The 20,665-nt window shown below is 56.2% G+C and overlaps 1 protein-coding gene across 6 annotated transcripts in view; it reads left to right on the top strand.

Annotated features, from left to right (window-relative positions):
• Positions 1 to 20,665, top strand: part of TBX5 (T-box transcription factor 5) — a 79,355-nt gene that overhangs the window by 31,305 nt on the left and 27,385 nt on the right. For 2 of the 6 annotated variants that reach the window (XM_053669599.1, XM_053669598.1), the window contains exons 1-6: positions 4,897 to 5,054; positions 8,996 to 9,180; positions 10,783 to 10,877; positions 13,014 to 13,133; positions 13,912 to 14,059; positions 17,455 to 17,607. In XM_053669599.1, the coding sequence (XP_053525574.1) occupies positions 4,904 to 5,054; positions 8,996 to 9,180; positions 10,783 to 10,877; positions 13,014 to 13,133; positions 13,912 to 14,059; positions 17,455 to 17,607 (852 nt within the window). In that variant the 5' untranslated portion in view covers positions 4,897 to 4,903. The other 4 variants (XM_053669600.1, XM_053669602.1, XM_053669601.1 and 1 more) reach the window with 4 other exon arrangements.

The following is a 20,665-nucleotide window of genomic DNA, read 5'->3' as shown; positions in this document are numbered from 1 at the left end:
AGAAAGGGGTCTCTCCCCCCGCCCCGCAGGTTCAAGAAGAAAGAAACACAAGCCAAAAGCATTGATTTAATGTTACTTATATTGCATCCACAATCGCAAACGTTTTCTCTAAAAGGAAAAGGGGAATAATTTATTCTTGCCCCCAATTAGACCTTGCAGGTATTAATGCCACAATTGTAATTCCCGGCTTTTCTCCTTCCCTTTAGGAGAAGGTATTCCAAGTAAGCTTGGAAAGCTTGGACGGATGTGGGGAGCCTCGGACGTGGATGGGGGTGGGTGGTGGGTGTGAAGAGCTCCCCCGAGGACTCCTGGAGTCCCAGGTCCCCGGCTGAGACGTTCGGTTTCGATGGAAGTAGCCGGCCCGCTGCCTGCGCGCAGGCCTCCGAGGCCATTGCTCTGAGCTCTGAGTGGGGGCTTTTTGCTCAAGGCTGGAACCTCCCAGTCAGAGATTGTACTAAATCTCGCCTTTCTCCTCCGTTGAAAAAACGACGAGTTTCGCAATCCTTGCCTCGTCGAACCCACTACGCGGGCTCCGGAAAGCCCAGAGCCAAGGGCGGAAGCGCCTTGCAGGCCTCAGCGCGCTGCAAACGTGCGCGCTGGTCCCCCGGGCGCGCCGCGGGTTGTTCGACGGGAACTCCGGGGTTGCCATGGTGACCAGGAAACCCAGGGCCCTGGCGGAAGCAATCGCCAGGGGCTTTTCCACCACTAACCTCTGTCAGTCGCACCCCAGTGTTTTCCGGGTGTGATTGTGGTGTGGCCGGGAGCGAGGTGTCTCGGGTCCCCGCTTCCGGGCCCTTCTGTCGCGGTTGCCCCCAAAGGCCGGAAACCCAGCACCCGGGGAGGCCAGAGCCGCGATGCGGTGCTCGCCGCCCGGGGCTGAAAGGGAAGAAAAATTAGAGGTCTCGACCAAGCAATCGTTCTGGTGACGGATCCCTCCAGTTTGGGGTTTGGCCGCCCTCCTCACCGGCACCCCCACCCACCTCCCTTCACCTCCTTAACGTCATTACTAGAGTTTTCACTCGCAGCTCCAGGAGGGTCGGCCGCCTCCATCCGCCCCCCTTTCCCTGCTGGCGCAGGGCTCCTCCCGCCGCTGGGGCCTGCAGCCTTCTCTCCCGGCAAGTTTCTCCCCAAAGAGAGGGGGTGAGCGGTGCAGGTGTTAGCCATGCAGATTAATCTGGCTACTTCAGCGTCAATAAACCAGCTTTTTAGGTTCTCCACCCAGGGAGGTCCAAGTCCGAAGAGCCTGGTCAAATTTTGTGAATTTCCAAAACTACTGGTCTGGCTCATTCTGGCCAGGAGTGTTACCTGAATCCTTGGGTTCGTTTGGAGGTAGTGGGCTGAGCTTTCCTGCAGGGGGTAATGGGTCTGGCCATGCCTACCTCCTTTTGTTTTCTTTGCTGCTCTGAGTCCTGGCTCTGCGGTGTAGACAGAGAGGAACCATTGCCCCCAACCCCCTTCACTAAAGCGCTTTATGAAACATCAGATTCGATTCTCTCCGGTGGGGACGCCTTGCCCAGTGAGGCTGGGGCTGGCTGGAAAGAGGCCGGCGAGCAGCCAGGACTGGAGTCGGAGTTTCATCTCTGGTTTTGAATCCGGCCCTTTGAGCAAGCTTAACACGTGTGGATTTAATTTCCCTCTCTTTCTTGCTCTCTTTTCTCCCCCCCCCACCCCTCCTTACGAGGGAACAAGAAAAATAGTCTGCCGTGTCGACAGCGCGACACCGTTCCCTTTGCCAAAGAAAATTTGTCTTTCCAGAGCCCCGGAGAGCAGCAGGCTCCCAAGTTTCCACTGCACCCTCCAGTTGAGGGAGGGGGTCTCCAGACAGGCCCCCCCCCCAGCCTGCCTCCCAGACCTGGAGGTATTAGCCTGAGTCTCTATCTTACCGGGTCACAGCCCTAGAATTCATATAATTTTCCCCACATCTTTCAAGGCTGTGGGATATGCTGATCCAGCAGAGATGGTGACTGCACCCAGGGGCCTTTCTATTGGTTCTGGGTGGCAGATATGGCTGGAGGTCTCAGGCCCAGCACAGCCCACGGGATAGAAGGTGGCAATCTCCAGCTTCTCTCAGCTCGAGACCCTCACCTTTCTCCTGCCCTGGGGACCCTCCCAAATTGGAGGGGGCGAGAAAAGGGCTCCTTTGCATCGGCTGCCTGGCCTGCCACCACCTTCTGGAGCTTGGCTATCTCCGCTGGGCCTCCAGGACCATGTTCCATTTCTATTTCTCATTCCGTGACCCTGAGCAGGGGGATAAACATCTCAGGCACCCAACTTGGGTGAGTGGGAAGGAAAATTTCTACAGCATGCCATTGTGAATAATGATAACCGAAATAAGTAGCCATAGAACTCAGTGGGAAGATTGGAGAATAGTGGATGTCCCGATAACAGCAGCGGCCAGTTCTCTTCCCCAAATGCATCCGGTCAGCAAGGGAAAGCTAGGGATCGAGTGAGACATCGGGATGTTAGAGAATGCGGTCCTGGGGAAAAAATATCCTGCAGCCAGATTTCACCAGGCAGGGGGAGAAGGCGACCCCTGAGAAACCAGGGAAATTCCCACCATCCGCCTGACCCTCTCCTCCGAAAAACGCGTTGGTCGAAGTTAAGTCGTCATTTCGATGGTGGTTATAATTCTTACTAATTTTCTCAGCCCCCTCCGCTCTTCCCCTTACTTTTTTTTTTTTTCTTTCTCCCTTCCATGGAGACCCGAGTCAGGCAGGACACATCCGGAGAGAAGCAGAAAAGGGGGTGGATTCTTAAGTGAGTTCTCTTTTAAGAGGAAAGAAAGGCGGCGTCTTTCTTAAAAAACCGGGCAGGAGTAAAGAAAAAAACAACAGCGACAGTGGTCAGTCCTCGCTTTTGTTTTTGTTTTCGTTTTTGGCTTTTTTAAAAAAAATAGGAACACACCCCCCCCCCCCGTTCTTCCCTCTGTTGCAGTACTCGAACCGCAGACCTTTGGCTAAAGGGGGGAAATAGATTTTTGAGAGAAAATCGAGCCGAGAGCGGGTCAGGGAGACCATCAGTTCTACAAAAGGAAGAAGGTAGGGTGCGCGTTGCAACCCCCTTTCCCGGTTTACTGCCCAAGGATTCGGGAAGAGGATGGAGAGTCTCAGATGTAGCTGAAGTCCGTTTTCCTTTCCCTGGCGTGGGCTCCAGAGTGTGTGGGAAAGCGGGCCTGGAACGCTGAGCCTGCGGAATCCTTCCTGTGAGTCGCCGGGGTGGTTTGGGGGCCCTCACGGGGATTTGAGAGAGGGGAATCCAACGGAAAGGAACTTGCCCCGCTCAGGGTTTTTGCCTTCCCCTTGCTGCCCCAACGGGGCTGAGGCCTCGGTTTCTAGCCCACCTCGGCCCACAGGTCAAACAGCAACTCCTCTCCGGGCTTCTGGCGAAGTTACTTCGGGGTGCGCTCTTGGCATGCGGGAGCAAACTCTACACCCAAGGGCCTCCGTTGAGGAAAAGATCATGATGAGTAACTTGGGAAACGAAAGCGAAGCTCGCGGAGGCCGCGGTGGCCTGGGCCAGAGTGGGGACACGGGTTCTGCCTTGCCGCAAGCAGAGGGGTGTGAGGCCCCGCTGGCCTGGGCGCCCGCGTCCCGCGCTGAAACTGCGTGCTCTCCCCGCGGGCCTGACCTCCGCTCCTTGGAGGGCTCAGTCGACCGCGTTGCTGCACGTTTCGCCGCCGCTCCAGCCCCACAAGAACCAGGCCTGGAGCCAGGCCAGGCTTCGGAAAGCCCTAGGGACTGGGGTCGCGCGAAAACCGGGATCGAACACCGAAGCCGGGGGCAAGTCTAGATTCCGAAGTCCGGCTCCCTAGGGGGGCCCCTTGGCGGAGAACTTACCCTTCCACAAAGCCCATCGCTCGCTCGCTCGCTCTGCGCTGGGCAGGCCTAGCGCTCTCCTCCGCGCCGCCGTGGGCGTCTACGCAGCACGCGATTCCCAACTGACCCGAGCGCGTTTCCAGCTGCGCGCAGAAGCTCGCGCGCCCCGGTCGCGGGGCTGCGTAGAAATCATGCCCATAGATGAAAACAAAAATAATAATAAACGTTATGAAAAAACGAAATACAGCTCCTCGTTTCTATGCAGGCCCTGACGCTATAATTTTTCTCCGCAGAAATCGCTCCTCTCCATCCCCACCCCGCCACCCACTGGCACCCCGCCCCCGCCAGCCACTTCGCATCCCCAGACTTAGCTACAGGACCATTCGCAGAATGAACTTTTTCTCAGAAACACTACAGCCGCCTCTCTTTCTCCCTCCCAGCGTGTCTGTGTCATTTCCCCTCCACGATAACCCAGTAATTACTTCTACGAAGGGTCTGCAAGGGGAAACTAAGTTATCGCGTCCCAAACAAGACCAGCTAGAGAGGCGCCGCGACATTCACTTTGCCGAGAGCTCCTCCTCGGGGGGAAAAAGTAATTTTTTAAATAATAAGAGGACTCTCTTGCCTCCTGGCTCCCGCTGGAACTTGATTGCTTTCCAATTGTGGGCTGAGGTGGGCTCCCACCTCCCTTCGTAAAAAGGCCCCCCTCCCCCTCCCGAAGAAAATCGATCTTGGCTCAGTTTGTGTCTGAAGTTTGCCACCCCCATTTCCCCAGAGGGCGCTGGGTTTGTTTATTTCTTTATTTATTCCCGTGGTCGAGGCGTCCGGGACTTGTGGCTGCGCAGACCCCGGGGGCTGATAGGCGAAGACGGAGAGAAATTAACCTCCCGCCACTGCCCCCCAGTCCAGCGTGACAGCGCGCGGACCAGTTGCGTGACTCGTGACGTCTCCGAGTCCTATAGGTGCAGCGGCTGGTGAGATAGCCGGTATCGCCTGGTTGCCTCTTTATTTTATTGGGGTATGCCTGGTAATAAACAGTAATATTTAATTTGTCGAAGACCACAAACCTACTTCGAGCTGGGAGGTACATGCGGCTCTTGACAGAAGCTGGAAGAAGGTTTGGCCTAAAAGGGGTCTCTTCTGGGGGTCTTTCCCAAACTCTTCACCTGAGCCCCCCCCACCCCAGCGAGGCGTCACTCCTGGCTTCTGCGCTGGATAGAAGAGGTGGGATTTTTGGAGGTGAGTGTCGCCCTGGAGAGCTTTGGGAAGGAAGAGGAATAGGTTTCTCTCAACTCTTCGCCTGCCTCTGGCCCCCTACCCCCCTGAAAATCGGCCCTGCTGAATCTCCCCTCACAGTGTTGCTCCTTCCCTCCGCCCCCCGGGCTGAACGAGAGTGCATCCTCTTGCATTTCTCCTTTGGGTGTCACCTGGCATGAATGGATTCCCCCTGGAGGTTTCAAAATCCCAATTTTGCTTGGTGGCCCACCCCATCTGGGCTCCGAGAACTTGAGTGAGTCTGGCCAGGCAATGACTTGGGGGAGTTGAGATTCTTTCTCTGGAGAGGGGCCTGCAGATTATTTATGAGAATTTATTTTATCCGCAAATCTCTGAGAATTTACAGGGATTGAAGAGGTCTTTCTGGATTTCCCTTTCCTCTTGCCAGAGATGCAGACATCCCGCCTCATCCCAAAGCCATGTTTGTTTTCCGTCTTTGGCCCCGGGGGTCTCCTCCTTAGCAAGCCCAAAGTCCTCTGAGCTGACGCTTTGGAAGGGTGAGGGTGTTTTCACAAATAAATAAACAGCCTCTGCGAGAGGCTGTTTGCAAACAAACCTGGAAGGTGGAGTGAGAAGTGTAGCAAACGCCCGGGTTGGTTTTCTCCGCGGTTGCCCCACTTTTAGGGGTTGGACAATTCACTTCGGAGTTCTGCAGTGAGGTGCCGGGCCTGCCCCAGGACTTCGTCCTGGAGGCCACAGATGGCTACACTGCGGCCGCTGATCTCCAGGATATTTCTCTGCCTTTCTCCCTCTACCCAGACCTTGGCCTGCAGGTCCAAGTCTCTAATCTGAGCCCCAGAAAAGGACAGGGTGAGGGGGGACAGGAGATGATAACAGGAACCCTGACATTTATTCCAGGCACTCGGTGCCCCAATCTGGGTCTGCTCAGGCTAAGACCTACAGACTGTGTTTACGCTTCTATTGACCTCTTCAACTCAACCCTCAAAATAATACATTGTTGGGGGGGGGGCGGGCAGGGAGAGGAGCCGAAAGGAGATGAAAACCCCAGCCGGCCCCCAATGACTGTTTGATTATTTTAATAAAACTGGGCATTGCCTGTATACACATCCAGCCAGGGAGGTCTGGTGGCCCTGGGGGGTGGGGGCCAATGGCGATTTCTCGGCATCTTTGATCTCAGGCCCCCATCCCAACCCACCTTCACCCTGCCTTCACCCCGCAGTCACCGAGAGTCTGGGTGATGAGTGGGGAGGGGGAGAGATGTCAGGGCGGCTAGCGGCGGCCGGCTGGGCCAGGCGGGGTCACGCAGCTCTCCCTCTTGAGGTCAGCGTTGGAGACAGAGCCCGGGCAAGGCTGCCGAGGAGGCGTCCTGCGTTCAGACTCCGTTCTCTGCTCGGCCCACGTCGCCGCCGAGATTGCTTCCCGGGGCAGAAGCCGACCGGTTTCTGCGATGATTTGTGCAGGATTTTTTGCAGCCACGGAGCCGCACTCAGAGCAGCAAAGATGGATGGACTCTGGGAAGGGGGTGGAGGGGAGGGGGTGAGCTGCAGGTCTGAGTTTGAGAGTCGTGTTGTGGTGTGAGTGTTCGGGAAATCTAATGGAAAATGTGGTTGGGGGAGGGAGTGGGGAGGGATAGGGAGGGAGGCAGGGAGGGAGGAAGAGAGGGAGAGAGAGAGAGAGAGAGAGAGAGAGAGAGAGGGAGAGAGGCAGCTGCAGTGGGAGCTAGTTGGATAGGCAATTCCAGTACTTTGTAAGCATCTAGGCAGCCCAACGTCACTGAGCTCAGCTGGGTCGGCTTGTATTTCTGAGAGAGGGAGAGAGAGAGAGAGAGAGAGAGAAATCTTACCTCGGATTCCGGAACTTTAACCCTGAAAGCGGTACTCAGAGAGGACTTGGACCATTCCCACGGCTTCCTCTGCTCTCCCGACGTTCCCTCCCTGGGGGTCCCAGGGAGGAGCAGGGCACTGAGCTTTTCCTATTGAAGGTGTCCCTCCTGAGGCTGCTGTTTTGCATTCTTTGGAGCCCGTCTGGTGCCTGACAAGTTGGAAATCTGTAGGGAGACAGCAGCAGCGCAGAGCGGAGGAGGTGTGTGTGCCGGAGGTGGGCCGTGGCTGCTGAGGCTCCAGCGGTGGGTGCTCTTTGTAGGCAGCAGTAGCCGCTAGTCCGGGCACGCAGTGCCCCGCATAAACCCGGAGCCACCATGCCGGCGCCCCCGCCTTGCTGCCGGCTTCCCTGCTAGGAGCACAAGGGACGTGGTGAATGCACCGGCTTCACCGAGCGAGGTAACCTTGCCCGCAGATGGCCCGGGAGGCTCGGGAGGGAGCCCCCCGGCCCAGCGGGCTCCGGGAGGCGCGCCCGGCAGTACTGCAGCTTCGCCTTGGATTCTCTGCAGAGCCCGGCTCGCAGAGATTTCGAGAGGCCCGGAGCCCCGGGCGCGTGGAGCGGAGCAGGCAGCCTTGGCCGGGGAACGGCGTGGTTTCCAGGACGCGGCCTGGTTCTGTCAAACCGCATCTTGTTCTCCTTCGCCAGCCCCTAGCTCCCCGGGATCCTGGCTAGGGCGGGGGTGGGATTATCCCCGAGGCCCGCGGTGCACGGGAGCACACGTGGGGGGACGCCCCCCCAATATCTTTTGTTGTGAGCCGGCTGCGGGGCTCCCATCACCGCAGCCCGAAAACCCCAAGGGCGTGGTGAGGGAAGCTCTTGGGAGTTGGGCCTCAGCCCCATTTCTGGGACTCCGGCCACTGCAGACCAGGGTGGGATCTGTCTTTTTGGTGTAGAGGCAGCTGAAATTTGGGGGAGTCATCCCTTGCACCTCCTTCTGTCTTCCTGGGGTTGGAGGGAGGAAATCCCTCCTCGGGAACTTACAGGAGATCGGAAGGCGATCAGAGCAGGAGACAGGCTCCTCCGGGCTTGAACGCCTCTGCAGCTGCCGTCCTGTGTGTGTTCCAACCTCCTGCGCCTGCAAACCCGGGCCATTCTGCGCGTGGAGTGGGACCTAGGCGGCGGAATCCACACCCGAAGCCCAGGATTTTGCTGGGACCCATTTTGTTCTGGCCAGTACAGAGTTTGGGCCTGCACTTCCAGCGAGCCAGGCCCAGCTGAAGCTCGGAGAAGCTCCCCCAGGCCTGGCTGCTGGACAAAAATTCCTGACCGGGGCTAGAGAGCCGGGAAAGCCTGAGAACGCGCGCCCCGGGCGGCCGGCCGGCACAGAGCCGCCACGGGCTCCCAGAAGCGCGTCCCCCTACGAACTACTGAGTAGCGCTTTCTCGTCTGGCTGTCTTTTTGGCTTCTTTTGGTTTTTAACGTTATTTAAGGTTGGGGGACAGGGGAGAACCCTTAATGTTAAAGGACTTTTAATTTTAAGACCTGTAACTGGTAAAAGATGAAGTGTCTTTGGGGCAGGTCTTTGGGTCGGCAACTCTCGCTCCTTTTAAGCTTTTGGTTTTGCAAGAGGCGGGTGATTTCAGACATTTCGCCAGCAGCGCCCAACTATTGCGCCTGCGAGTTTTCATAAGCAGAGCTCGGAGGATCTCCTGTAATTCGACGAAGACAAAAAAAAATTCTCGAAAGGACACTCGGTTTTTTGTTTTGTTTTTGGTTCGTACCCAACGGCTTCCAAAAATACCCAGGCCTTATCTTTATTGGCTCTTCCAGAAGTCCCGGACAAATTTGACGGGCAGCTGGCTTATCGCCGGGAGCCTGCGCAAGGGAGATGCGGCCCTCGCTTCCTCCCAGGCGGACGCGGGTCTTTCACAAGAGCTTGTGCGTGATCCTAAAGTAACAGTAATGATCATAATAACGGGACCTTCCGCGGCTTCCTACAGCTGGGAACGGAGGTGCTGGTAGCTGGAGAATGGGGCCCCTACCGCTCCCTCTTATCACTTGAGCTCGGCTTCCAACTTCTCTCTCTCTCTCTCTCTCTCTCTCTCTCTGCTTCCCCTCCACAGTGCAGGACCCTGCACGGTCACAGGGCCCTGGGCACACCATGGCCGACGCAGAAGAGGGCTTTGGCCTAGCGCACACACCTCTGGAACCTGACTCTAAGGATCTACCCTGCGACTCAAAGCCAGAGAGCGCGCTAGGGGCCCCCAGCAAGTCCCCTTCATCCCCACAGGCCGCCTTCACCCAGCAGGTAAGAAGACCCGGGCCCAGGGACTCTCTGCAGAAACCCAGGTGTCTCTTTCAGGGGAGGAGGGACCGGTTGCCCACTGCCCCTGAGTGCTCTCTTTCCTTTTTGTCCCCAATCAGTTACACCTTCTTCTGCCCTGCCTCTCCAAGTACCAGTGTATTCTAAATCCACTTTATTTGGAAGATTATCTTTCTAGCCAGAGGATTTTAAAAATGCACTTAAGTTGGTAGGAAGCCTTAATGATCCTGCTATTTGGGGCCAGCTCACAAGAACCCAGATCCTTCTTTTCCTGATGCACTAGGTGTAGACCGGGCTCCGCGCGTCTCATTAAGGGCCAGGTCAGCGGCCGGTTCAGGCCGGCGTGAGCGATGGCTTGACCCCTCTTCAGATCTTGCGTAGCCTTCGCCTCCGCCCGCCTCCTCCGCGCCCGCGCCCGGACCCGCGCGGCGCACCATTTGTCATGCGCCGGCCCTGGCCGGCTGGCGCGCAGGGCTGGGCGGAGAGGGTGCAGGGAGCCGCGGGCTCGCCAGTCTGGAAGCCGGGCGCGGTGCACTCACCGGGCTCAGGGCGGCCCCAGAAGACCCGGATGAGTTTTAATAAGTTTAATAAGCTGTCAGATGGCGAGATGCAGGGTGACAACCATAAGAGATGCGTGGACATAGCTGAAACCGTTCTTGGGGATTTCAAAGTCCTGCCTGGCTAGTTCGTCGCCTCTCTACTTTGCCCTTCACGGGTCTCAGGAAAACAGGTCTATTTGTAGAGCAGCAGAAAGCAGTGGGCACGCAGTTGCGGAAACTTAGATTTTTTTCCCCCCTTTTTACAGAAGAGCACATCCACTCATTAGACGGTTATAAATTATTGCAAAAGGAAGACTTTGTGTATACTTCTTTTGCATAGCTTTTGTAAAATAACTCAGTCGAAAGTGAAAATGTTAAATGGCTTAGGCTGTGCTCACAGTTAAGACAGCTTGAGTGAAGGAAGCTGGGTGCGGGGAGAACCTGGAAGGCTTATTCATACAGACGTTTATTGGAGAATTCACTTTTGTTTTGGACTGCGGGAACCTATTCTAATGCACAAGTACTTTTTAAATTTAAAACTGCACCTGGGTCTCCATTTGCATTGCCATGGCGAGGATAAACATGCACGTATACAGTGTTTGCAAATCTGAACGATGGCCCGTGGCTCTCTGAGTCTCCGGAAGAATCTCCTGAGTGGGTTTTCAAGACTGAGGGTTTATTTCATTAGCTGCATCCTGGCTAAAGTGGGACCGAGACTGGACTTGGTTTTTCTCAGCCCTGTCCCCTCCACTGGACATTTTGGAGCACCCTAAACAGTTGGGGTTTTTTTCTTTAGTCTTGTGTAGGCAACACTAGAAAGAAGCCCCCCCCCCACCATTATGGAGCACATAGAGGGGTTCCTGGGCAGGGGCTGCCCAGAGGTCCAGAGCCCAGAGTCCTCTGCGGTGGGGCTGGGGCAGTTTCTAGCTTGTTTGCCCACTGGCTCCAGAGGGAAGGAGGAGAAGGCTGTGTGTTCCAGGGGGAGTTTGTGGATGGAAGGGTCACGGTCCCCAGGCTTGTCTGTGTGACTTTACTTTCTTTCTTCTAGGGCATGGAAGGGATCAAGGTGTTTCTTCACGAAAGAGAACTGTGGCTGAAATTCCATGAAGTGGGCACGGAAATGATCATAACCAAGGCTGGAAGGTGAGCTGGTTGCCTCTGTGGAGAGGTAATGGAGACATTGTGGGAGACAGGAGACAGAGAGAGAGGGAGATAGACATGTGACGATATTTTGTTTGGCCACATTCTGGTTAAAGAGGCCCAGAGAATTCCTCCTGTGATCCCCATCAGGGTGGGGGGAAGAGATACCTGGAAGGGTCAAGGCGGGAAAGGGCATTTCTCGCCGCTGGATATTCTCCTCCCTCTTATATCAGGAGAACCTAGAGCTTGGGATGCTGTGTTACGGGCACAGATTCGTAGCCAGAAAAGAGAGAGGAGGGGGGAGAGAATGAGGAAAACCCAAAGGTGCAGAGAGGCCCTAGAGATGAGACCGGTTTCAGGCTTGATCCCGCGCCCCCGTCCTCCTTCCCACCCGGCCTGACCTTGGAATGGGTCCAGAGTTCCACCCGACTGCCCAGGTCTGAATCGTAGAATGTACTCGCTACCTCTTTCATTGTTTATAGAAAGCAGGCGAAGCCTTTGAAACTGACCCGGGGCTCGTCCGGGCTCTATATACAGACAGCGATAAACACGGCAGTTTCGCCAAGACACTCACCCTGCAGTTCCTTTTTAAAGTTCGCTGAGTTTTAGCCAGAAATGCTAGACCTTCTGGGGAAGGGGGTGGGAGAGCCGCGCAGCTCTGTGTCTCGGTATATGAGTGTGCTCGCGGGGGCCCAGGCCTGGAGACATCCTGGCCACGTCGCTACCCTTGCTGACCGTCCCTCCGCGTCCCCGGGGATGCAGAAAGCTCCGCGTTGACCCAGAGCGGGTGTATGAAGCCGAAGAGGCCGAGAGGCCCCAGCCACCGAGTGTGTGAAGGGGGAGGGCGGAGCCGCCTCACCAGACGCCCCCGGCTTTCCAGCCCGAAGCCTCCCGCAATAAACTGACAACAGTGACATTTATTATTATTTGAAATTAAACAATGTCTGCTCCCCCGCTCGGCCTGGGCGAACTAGGAGGCGCGTTCTGTTTATACCAAAGAACTAAGGTTTTCTTCCCATTCCTCCGGGGAAGGAAAGCCGCGGCCGGGCCTCCTTTAAACCCCGGGCCTGAGCGCAGAGGATTTAACTATAAAAGGCCTGCGCGGGGCGTCCCAAGCCCCCGCCTCCTCGCGCGCTCAGTCGGGCAGATAAACACCGAGGCTTCCGTCGACTCCAAGGCTCGAAGGGAGAGGCCTCCACTCAGCCCTTCCCGCCATCCCTGAGCGAGCCGGGATCCAGCAGCTAATCCTTCCACCCCAGGCCGGCCTTGGATATGCTTGCTTTTCAGGGAGCACGCTTCCCGAGGCAGGATGGGGATTTGGGGGTGCGGCTGTGTGCCCAGAGGGAGTGGGCACGGTGCACCCAGTTTTGGGGCACTGGTTTCCCAACCACCTGATCCTCCATGCTTGTTCAAACCCGGACCCTTTCTGAAACCAAATCTGGTTGGACGTGGAATTTCTTTGCCAAGGGCCAGAGAGTTTAGACTCTCGCAGGAAGAGTGCCTTGGAGAAGTTGTGAGGCATTTAGGAATAAATTCCTGCCAAGAGATTTGTATTGTAGGTCGCCAACCGCGCTATCTAGTCACCAACCGCGTTATCGTCTGGGGGCGGAGGGCTGAAGGCAGGACAAGGACTGTGTGGGCACCCACGTGTGTTCAGTCCCTAGGGGCACACACACCTTGGTGTCCACATGACCTGGTAGCCGCTGCCCATATCCACCAAAACAGCTGGCTGGGCAGAGGGGGAGGCCAGCTTTTTCACGGAAGAGGCCTCCTTCTGTCCCCAATTTAACAAGTAGGTGTCTGGCTCCGAAAAGAGCATTCAGCAGGAGTTGAAATGGGGGTCCCGTGCGGGCGGTCTTCAAAACGGGCTCTCCAAGAGCCCTCCCTCCCGTGTTCTGTTTTCCTCCTAGCTGGACTCAGTGGCCTGCCCGGTTTCTCGGCCTTTCTCCTCCCCATAACTTCCAGGGAAACCCGGGATGGATCTTAGCCAGAGCGGAGCGGGGGGCCACTTTTGTCTTTCCCGTTTCTATGGGAATGGTTTCTTCCATAGACTCTGGATGCGCTCTTCAGAATATTAGCCTTAGGTCTCCCTCTCTCCCTCCTTCTCTCCCTCACGTCTTCCTTCTGCACATCTCCTAGGCGGATGTTTCCCAGTTACAAAGTGAAGGTGACCGGCCTTAATCCCAAAACGAAGTACATTCTCCTCATGGACATTGTCCCTGCGGATGACCACAGATACAAGTTCGCGGATAATAAATGGTAGGCCTCAGAGTGCCACGCGGGGCGGGTGCTCCCCGCACTGACCCACTCCACTTTTTCTTTTTGTTCCTACCCTTCGGTGACAGGCTTTTCCTGGCCTATCTCATTGCATCCCTTTGACCTTGCCCTGACAGGAAGAAAGAGCAGCTGTTAGCCCCCATTTTAGAGATGAATAAACTGAGGCTCAGAGGAAGCGAAGGGCCCGTGTGTACGGCTGCCCCCGTGGGTTGTCGATTTCTTAAAAAGGGTATTGTTACCAAGCACTGGAGGTATTTGGGGGTATAAAACGATTTACGGTGACTTTTTATGAGTTACCCGCTTTGAACCTGCCTTTTTATGAAATTGCAAAATCGGCCCGTGGTATGTGAGTAAAACAGGCAAGAGCGGAGAGGAGAGGCCCATTTCTTGGGTTGGTCGCTTCCACCGCTGCCAAGACGGCAGAGTCTCGAAGAGGAAGCCCCCTTTGAAAGCCCTCAAGGAGTTTTCCGAGACTTTTTTTGCACACCCGGGCTCTCAGAACCCGTCTATTGTGGGCAGTGAGGGGCTGCCAGGTCCTGCGGGGGCCCCTGGTGCTGGTGTGGGGGTGTGGGGGTGAGGGATGAGGTGGAAGAAAGAAGAGCTGGGGAGGGGAGCTTGCCTGATACCCGCGCTGGGCCCGAGAAACCTGAGGGTCAGGCCGTTTGCAGACGATTGTCACGCTCGGCACCCCAGGCCGGGCGCGCGAACCAGCCGCACTGCGGGGCGCTGAGGCTGGGCGTTCTGCCCCTCCTGGGTCCAGGTCCGTGACCGGGAAAGCAGAGCCGGCCATGCCCGGCCGTCTGTACGTGCACCCGGACTCGCCGGCCACGGGGGCGCACTGGATGCGGCAGCTGGTCTCCTTCCAGAAACTCAAGCTCACCAACAATCACCTGGACCCCTTCGGGCACGTAAGTACCTGGAGCGGCCGGGCCTGGGTCCTCAGGTCTGTCCCTTTCCCTCCCTCCCCCCCTCCTTCTCTTCCAGTTCCTGTCCTCGGCTTCTTGAACCCAGCCTTCTCCTTTCCTTCCCTCATTTATTTCGCCCTTGGTCTTCCCCTCCCCCTTCTTTCAGGATCTGGCCTTTCTTTTTCTTCTCTTTCCTGTCTCTCATTTCTCTCATTTCGAACTCAGCTGTTGGGTCTCTTTCCTCCCTCTCCGAGTCCAGCTCTCCCCCACGGAGAGGTCCGCCCCACTGCAGGCTTCCCCGTGGTCCACTATCCCCCCTCCGGTCTGTATTTCCCCCCAGGTGGATGGAGATGGAGCCCCGGGTGACCTGGGGCTCACACTGTGTCCCTGGGGCAGGGATCGTGCTGTGACGGAAGCTGCACTATCCCGGGTGGACCTGGGGGTCTGTGCCCCCACCCCATCTGTGATTGGGGGTTGGGGGGCTGTGTTGCAGTCCTGTGTAAAAGAGCATTGTCACAGCGAGTGGGCACAGCACAGACAGCACAGGGGCCAGACCATGGTGGGGGCCGGTACACCTTCCCCACCGGCTTCCAAAACCTGCCTTAGGATTGGGGTGTTCCCACAGAGAGGAAGACCCCAGGACACCTGACCCTTCCACCGGTGGGTACACCAGCGCCCTGGAAGTGAACTCTGGAACCCTCCTCCTTTTAGCTCGAGACTCTCAGACCCAGTTTTTTCCAGCTTCCATCTTCCCCTCTCCCCAGCAATGCCCAGAGCAGGCGAATCTAGACCAGGGTCCTAAACCCGGGGTTCCATCGGCCCCCAGAGAGAGGGGCCCGGGAAAGCCTCTGAAACCACACGCGGGATATGGAGTGGCAGCCCCACCCTCCCAGAGATGTGTAGCTTTTAACAAATGTCCCAGAGGGCGTCACCCTCTCTTCCCCAAAGAACAACAAACGAAGAGCAACACACTGACTTCTAGGAGAGTGTCCCTCAAACCCTTTGGCGGAAAGAATTCATCACCAGGATGGAACCCGGTCCCCGAACTCAGTGTTTGGAATCCTTGGGTCGGTGATGCCACCCTGACCCTCGCAGCAGCCTGGGGCCGGGGGTGGGTGCCCGGAGAACAGAAACACGCAGCCTTTGGAACTGGGCGTCCAGGGCAGGGGGGGAGGGGACTTGCCCGAGGTCAAACAGCTTGTGTTTGGGGGCAGGACTCGAGGGTGGGTCTCTAACTCCAAAAGAGCTTCCTATGCTGTTGTGTTCTTCTCGGCGAGAATGGACAGAAACATGGTCCCCACTGGAGACTGGAGGGGACTGGGTGCGAGCGGGTCTGACGGGCACAGAGGTCCGTTGTGAAGGCCCAAATGAGAAATCTGCTGCTGTGGGAACTTAGAGGCAGGGGCCGTCCGCCCCATGCGCTTAAAGAAAGGTGCAGAGGGGACCGTTTCTATGGGGAAAAAACGAGGGTCTCCTTTTCGTTGAGAGCAAGGAGTTGTGTCTGCAGAGTCCTGCGTGCTGGTGCACCCAGAACCACAATGACCTCGAGAGGGCCTGGGCGTGTCCCTGCGGGCACTGAACGGGTCATTGAGGTTAAGCGCTGGGGAGAGGCAGGAGTATTTTGTGAAGGCCGGGCATTCATCTTCCGGCTGCCTGGCGTCCTTCTGGAGGCTGGGACCCTATGTTGGGGTCCTGCTTGGGATCTTGATGGCAGGAAGCAGGACTGCCCTCCAGCTCCAGCTGGGTTCCTAGCCTTTTCCCTCTGGGGCTCTGGGCGCGCCTTTGGGGTCGCGCTGCATGGGGCGGGGGAGGCACACAGTCCCACCTCAGATATCCCGGCACCCTTGCGGGTTTCGGGCTCTTAGAGCGGAGGACAGAGAGCCCGCACTCAGAGCTGCTCTGGACTCCGCAGCTGCCCCGCAAACCCACACCAAACTCCAGACTTCGAGTCCCCAGCCATCCTAATGAAATTAGGAACCATTAGATCGCCCTCCGCTAATGTCTCCACACTGTCCCCGGCCGTCAAAGCAATTTGGCTAAGCCGGGACGATGGCCGCGCCGACTCGGGGGCTGCGGCGGCCCGAGGGGCCCCGCTGCGTCTCTCTGTCGCCAGGCCGCCCAGAGCCGGCGTCGCTATCGGCAAGGCAGGCAGCCGAGCTGTGTAGGCCGGAGATTAGAGCCGCGAGGCCGGGATCCGGAGGAGTCACCGGGCCCTCCCCCTCCTCCAGGACTCCTCTGGGGTTGGCCCAAGAACCCTGCCCCAGGGTCATCAACGCAAACCTCCCCCGCGCCAGCCTTCCGTCGTAGGAAAAGCGCAGGGCAGACCTTCAGCCCCTTAAACTCGGCGATTCACCCATTCGGTGAGCACCGATCAGGAGGGTTTGACAATTAGTGTTAACAGGCTCCGGGAGATGTCAAACCCAGGCGTCAGCCAGCAGAACAACACCCCCAGTTTGTTAGTGGGGGTGCTCCTCTCCTATGAACAGGTCTGGAGGCCCCCTGCCTGGTACTGACCCTGGTGGTCACAGCCACCCAGCTACATCCCTCAGACCCCGCTTGTCCCTGGGAGCACCCCAAACACGGAGAAGACAGAAGAGCGGGAGGCAGGGAATGTTTCCCAAGAAAGTGAAGGCGGCAGTTCTCTCTGGGGCCGAGCCTGGCGATGATTCCAAGCTGCGGATCCTGAAATGTTGATAAAATTGGAGAAAGAATCTCAGGGCAACCAGGCCCTTGTTTGGTGGTGAAGGGGGTGGGGTGGGGTGGGGTGGGGTGGGGGTACTTCCCCATCATCTCCCCATCCTTAGAGTCCCCCACACCCCCTTTTCTCTTTTCATTGACTTTCACACATTCTCCAAACAAAGGGCCAAGCCTGTGATTTTTTTTATTTCAGTTCTGCAAAAGCTTGGTCTCTTCATTTGCATCTCTTAGACGGTTTTTTTTCTGGTGTGTGTGTGTGGGGGGGGCGATTTGTATCTTTGATTGTTTGTTTGTTTCTTCTCCCCTTTAATTCCGAACATTGTCACCCAGGCTTCCCAGGGGCGCCACTGTCCTGCTCCCGACTTCCCTTGCTCCCGTTGGGGGCGGCAAGTGCCCTGCGTAGGGAGTTAATTTATTAAGCAAACTTTATTAAGAATTCTGATTTACTGCTGTGTGTGCTTTGGGTAGATTCCTGGAATATTACCCTGGCTTTTTCAGTTGGAAATTGTCATTTTTGAAATGTTTCTTTTTAATGAAATCACTGGACCCTTTTCAAAACAGGAGGGAAAAAAATCGGACTATTTTTTTCCCCCGAGAGCCTATACGAAAAGGCTAATTTTGGGGGGTGGAGAGCGAGGTTTTATCTGAAAACAAAGGGATTTTCATTTTTCTTACAATCTCATGTTCTTTATTGTTTTTAGATTATTCTAAATTCCATGCACAAATACCAGCCCAGATTACACATCGTGAAAGCGGACGAAAATAATGGATTTGGCTCAAAAAACACTGCCTTCTGCACCCACGTCTTTCCGGAGACGGCGTTTATCGCGGTGACTTCCTACCAGAATCACAAGGTAAGGCCGGCACCCAGGAACCGCCGTGCCTGCGGCTGCCCGCTCGTTTGCATGATGCTGAAGGCGTCTCCCTCCGCGACTTCAAGCTAAGGGCGCCTGCAGTCTGCACAGCGGACACCAGCTCCTGCCCCCAGGGGCGGCGTGTAGCTGGGACGGAGCTGCAGGCTGAAGGTTGTAGCTGTTTTGTGCTCTAGTCCCGACTTTGGCGGGCCCCCGCCCCACACACGCACACGCACACGCACGCACGTCCCCAGGTGAGAAACAAGCTGATCAAGCCCTAGATGTCTGCACACTCAAACGGGACAGGAGGCATCTCAGAAACACTCAGGAAATGGTCCGTGAGAAGAAAGGTCACTTCACTGCCTGACTCCATACACTTGGGTGGGAGCCTGGGGCTCCGCTTCCTGGGGCCACGTTCCTGTCCAGATGCCTCCTTCTTTCCACCACTCTGCCTTTTGGATGCATTTCAACCTCCATCGGGGCAGGTGGCAAAGTTGCCGGAAACCCTGGGCTTGGATTTTCCAGATGCGTCTATAATGGGTTTCAGCAACTTCTGACCATCCCCGCCCCCGCCTGCCCCCAGACCACATGCTAAAGCAAGGTTTGCATTGTTAAAAGAAAAACAAAAACAAAATTAAGCAAGCATGGCCACCAGCAGCCTGGACCATCGCTGCCAGGACTCAGATAGGATCCTGCAAAACCACAGCTTGGTGAGGTGGCGGCCTGCATGTGGTCAACGCTTCATCTGGGAGAAGGCGCTGCAGTGGGGCAGAGGTGGGACGTTGCCACGTCGCCAGACCGACTGTGTCAAAGTCAGAACCCACCCTGTTGGAAATCCAGCCTCTGACTTGGGCATTTGGAAGCCTGACAATGCTAATGGAACAGGGCGCCCCACCACCACAGGTTAGGGGAGCACCCCCTATTCTTCCTCAAGAGGCAGAGGCTTGTCTTGACTTGTCCTGGTCGATGTCCGTTGTTTAGAAACCCGAGGGCACGTGGCTCCGTTGTGTTGGGGGTGGGGCCTGGCGGAATGATTTCTAAGGCTTGTAATGAAGAAAGACCTGGAATCTGAAAAGGCAGGATATGGGCGCTGGGAAGGGGCCGCAGCCTCGGTGGGATTGGAGGCTGTTGAGAGTATTAAGCGGTGATTTGGGGTCAGAGGGCTGTTACAGCGGGAAGTGGGGCATTCCGTGTGGGATCAGTGAGGGCGGGTCACGTGGACAACTTCAGGAGATGGATGTGGGAATGGCGATGCCCCTCCCCCTCCACGGTGCCTATCACCACCTGCAAGATAAGGGCGTTACAGGGGCCCTGGAGCCAGGCTGGGCGAGAGCACCCTGCAGCCTCCAGTTACCCAGTGAAGCTCATTCCAGTGCAGACTGGGGGTCAGTCCCCCCACCCCCACGCCCACCCCACAACCCGTGAAGCCAGGGTAGTTACAAAATGCTGTGGAGTCGCCTCCAAATTCAGATTGTCAGCGGCCAGGCCAAGCTGTGATGGATGGTCCCTTGTAGGCCACAAGGCCTGTCTGGGAACCCAGGTCTTGAGAGAGCTTCTCTCTCCAGAAGAAAACTTGCTCTGCCCCCAAACGCAATTACTTTTTCAAGGGGCAAGCGGATTTTTCTGAGTTCTCCCCATTTGTTGAACCGACAAGAGCTAAAAACATAAAAACCCCCGGATGCCCTGAGAGTTGCAGAACCACTGCAGGCAGATTTGAGGCTGGCTGCTAAGAAACCTGTGTTCCATGTCCCTGCTGTAAACCCGTGTTTAGCTTTGTGGTGACAGTGAAGGATGCAAAATGGAAAAAATAGCAGCAAAGATGCTACTTTCCATGTATATACGTATTCCCAGCCCAGAGAGAGGCTCCAAAAATAAGCTGAGTCTTCCCCCCACCAGGCCCAGGAAAGCCCAGGTTCATACAGAAAGGACAGGAAGTGGTAGACATAGGCCAGTGACCTGCTAGACAAACATGGGGACAGTCAGATCCTTTGGGGGAAACTCACTGGCTTTGTACAGTTACCGTCTTAGGGTCCCTCAGGCCTGGGTAGATCAGGGGGCGTTTCTCTCCTGCTCTGTTTACAGCTTTATTGAGTCATAATTGTCAGACAATAAACTACAGCTTGGAAGCACCCGATTTGATTAGTTCAACACGTATGCGCTCGGAAACCAGCACTCCGAGCGCTAGAGACAGTACCCAGGACCCTCCCCAAATTTCTATTCTTTCTCGCTTAAAAATTTTTTTAATTTGTTGGGCTAACATTGGTCACGAACATTCTATAAATTTCAGTCTACCAAATTTCTACTTAAAAAAAAAAAAGGTCTTCCCCGGTGGGTATGTCTAGTGATCTCCCTGCGCAAAGGCGCGCTCGCCCAGCGGGACGCAGGTGTGGGGGTTTTGAGCGGAGTCTGGGGGTGGGGGCGTCCACTGTCTAAATGCTCCCGGGTCCAGAAAACGTGCCCCTCCAGACACACGTTTGGGTTTTTGAGTAGTTGATGACCACACACAGCAATTGCCTTTTTTCTTCCTTGGCCGGTCCCGGGAACCCCTTTGAGCTGTACATACAGGTCTTTTTAGCCAGACTGGCTGCTGGAAGAGGGACTGCGTGGCAGACGGCTTTCCGTCGCTCTCCCCCGTGTGAGGGTCCCCCCACTTTCCCCTTGTGCGCACGGAAGGCACCTAGTTGCTTCGTCAGGGGGACAGTCTCAAGTGGTACAGTTTTCCAGTTCAAGTCCAGGGCCGCTGCACACATTCCCCGCGTGGATATATGACCTGTGACTTAAACCAGCAGGCCAGCCGGGGTGTGATTTACTCTGTCTTGTTACTTTATTGTCCCACCTGGACCTGGTGTTGAGACCCTTGACTTTATGGGTAGGAGCCACCTGAGTGTAGGGTCAAGGTTGGGGGCTCCAGGGGCCGCCTGCCTGGGTTCAGATCCATTGGACTTTGGAGAAGTTCCTTCACTCAGCTTCCGCCATGTGTACAATGGGGATAGTAAGAGACTCATTTGTTATTACCGGTGTGAGGATTCCGTGAGATAACCCGTGGACGGGTGTCCGG

Source organism: Artibeus jamaicensis, unplaced genomic scaffold, assembly GCF_021234435.1.
Source record: "Artibeus jamaicensis isolate MK-2021 breed Jamaican fruit bat unplaced genomic scaffold, CSHL_Jam_final contig_525, whole genome shotgun sequence".
Lineage (NCBI taxonomy): Eukaryota > Metazoa > Chordata > Mammalia > Chiroptera > Phyllostomidae > Artibeus > Artibeus jamaicensis.
Note: the sequence above shows the minus strand (reverse complement) of the source record. Positions and strands in the feature narration are given on the sequence as shown.